General features: G+C 43.7%; 1 protein-coding gene across 1 annotated transcript; it reads right to left on the bottom strand.

Annotated features, from left to right (window-relative positions):
* Positions 1 to 799: 799 nt before the first annotated feature.
* Positions 800 to 1,231, bottom strand: LOC137639525 (uncharacterized). Its single transcript, XM_068371794.1, has one exon. It carries the CDS (start codon positions 1,229 to 1,231, stop codon positions 800 to 802), a length of 432 nt encoding a protein of 143 aa, XP_068227895.1.
* Between the last annotated feature and the right edge of the window lie 464 nt (positions 1,232 to 1,695).

Here is a 1,695-nt window from a genome sequence, read left to right as displayed (position 1 = left end):
TATATATATATATATATATATATATATATAAATTTTCATATATGTATATATATATATATATATATATATATATATATATATATATATATATATATATATATATATATACATACACACACACACACACACACATATATATATATATATATATATATATATATAGTATATGTGTATATATATATATATACAGTATATATATATATATATATATATATATATATATATATGTATATATATATATAAATTTTGAGGACAACAAGACAAACAGCGAGACACTGACAATTTTAAGTAGCCCGGGAGGGAGACCGATCCAACCGCCACAATCATTTGTGTTTTTATATAAATATGAATATAAAATATCAAGGCGGTAGCCTAATGAAATATATAATATTATACATGGATATATAGCTCTCAAAGAGTGCAACATTGTTGTACAAAAATCCACTGTGTGGAATAAAGAATAAAGTTACAACTTACAGGAAAGAGTTCAAGGAGAGGAAACACGGCGGGTAAGACGATGTCTTTACAAGTACTCCACCCCGCCCCCCAAGACAGAGGGCATCGTAGATGATTGATGCGTTTATTCATTTTATCGTGGAGGGCGACGTAATTCCTCTCTGGTGCTTGAGTGCAGGGCAAGGTTGCTCTGGTTTTCAGGAATCGTTTTCCCCCGTCGTTGGGTGGTTTTCTCCCGTCCGGTATATGATTTGTTCTGAGGTGGAATCCTGGGTCTACCACGACCCGCAGTGATTTTCATGTTGCTTTCGAGGTGTGCTGGTTTTAATCGGTCGATCGTCACTCAATCTTCTTGTCCGTCGACGTTCAGGAGGAAAGATTTGGCTGTTCTTCTGACAACCCCGTAAGGGCCGCAATAAGGTCTTGTCAGGGGTTGGTGGTGAGCATCGACCCGGATGAAGACATAGTCGCAGACGTCTAGGTTCTTGGGCGTGAAGTGTCTGGTCCCGTCCTCGTATGTTTTCAGGCATGGTCTGAATTTCCCATTGATTTCTCTCATGTGATCCAGCTTGGTGTTGTCGGTAATTGCAGGGAAGAATTCGCCAGGGACTGTAAGTGCCTTGCCGTAGACCTTCTCCACAGGAGAAGGTTTGCCATCTACCCTGGGAGCGGTGCGAAGGCCAAGGAGGACCCACGGGAGTTGCTCTTTCCAATGTTCGTCAGTACATCTCGCCATCGGGGCTGCCTTGAGTGTGCGATGAGCTCTCTCGACCATGCCGTTCGCTGCAGGGTTTTATGTCGTGATGCTGTGGAGTGTCGTTCCCATCAGGTTAGCTTGAGAGCCAGATCTTTGACAAGAAAGCGGAACCTCGGTCCGTCGTGATATTGTCGGGGACACCAAAGCGGCTGATCCAGCTCGACAGGAAAGCTTCGGCGCAGGCGGGGTTGGTTTATTCGGACATCGGAGTTGCTTCTAACCATTTAGTGGAGCAGTCGACAATCGTCAGGAGGTATCTTGCAGAACCTGAAGGCGGCAGAGGTCCCACGACATCCACGTGAAAATGTCCGAATTGTCTCTAGGGTTGGGGAAAATCACCGACTCCTGACTCGGTATGGTGGTTGACCTTACTCGTCTGGCAGTTAATGCAGGTTCTCGCCCGCTCACGGGCGTCTTTCTTGATTCCTGGCCAGATGAATTTTTCTGATATAAGGCGGGCTGTAGTGCGACCCGAGGGGTGT

Source organism: Palaemon carinicauda, chromosome 4 (assembly GCF_036898095.1).
Source record: "Palaemon carinicauda isolate YSFRI2023 chromosome 4, ASM3689809v2, whole genome shotgun sequence".
NCBI lineage: Eukaryota > Metazoa > Arthropoda > Malacostraca > Decapoda > Palaemonidae > Palaemon > Palaemon carinicauda.
This window is presented reverse-complemented; position numbering and strand designations above follow the sequence as displayed.

Excerpts from the sequence above, each read along its gene's own strand:
- LOC137639525 (XM_068371794.1), bottom strand. The coding sequence starts at position 1,231 with ATGGTCGAGAGAGCTCATCGCACACTCAAGGCAGCCCCGATGGCGAGA.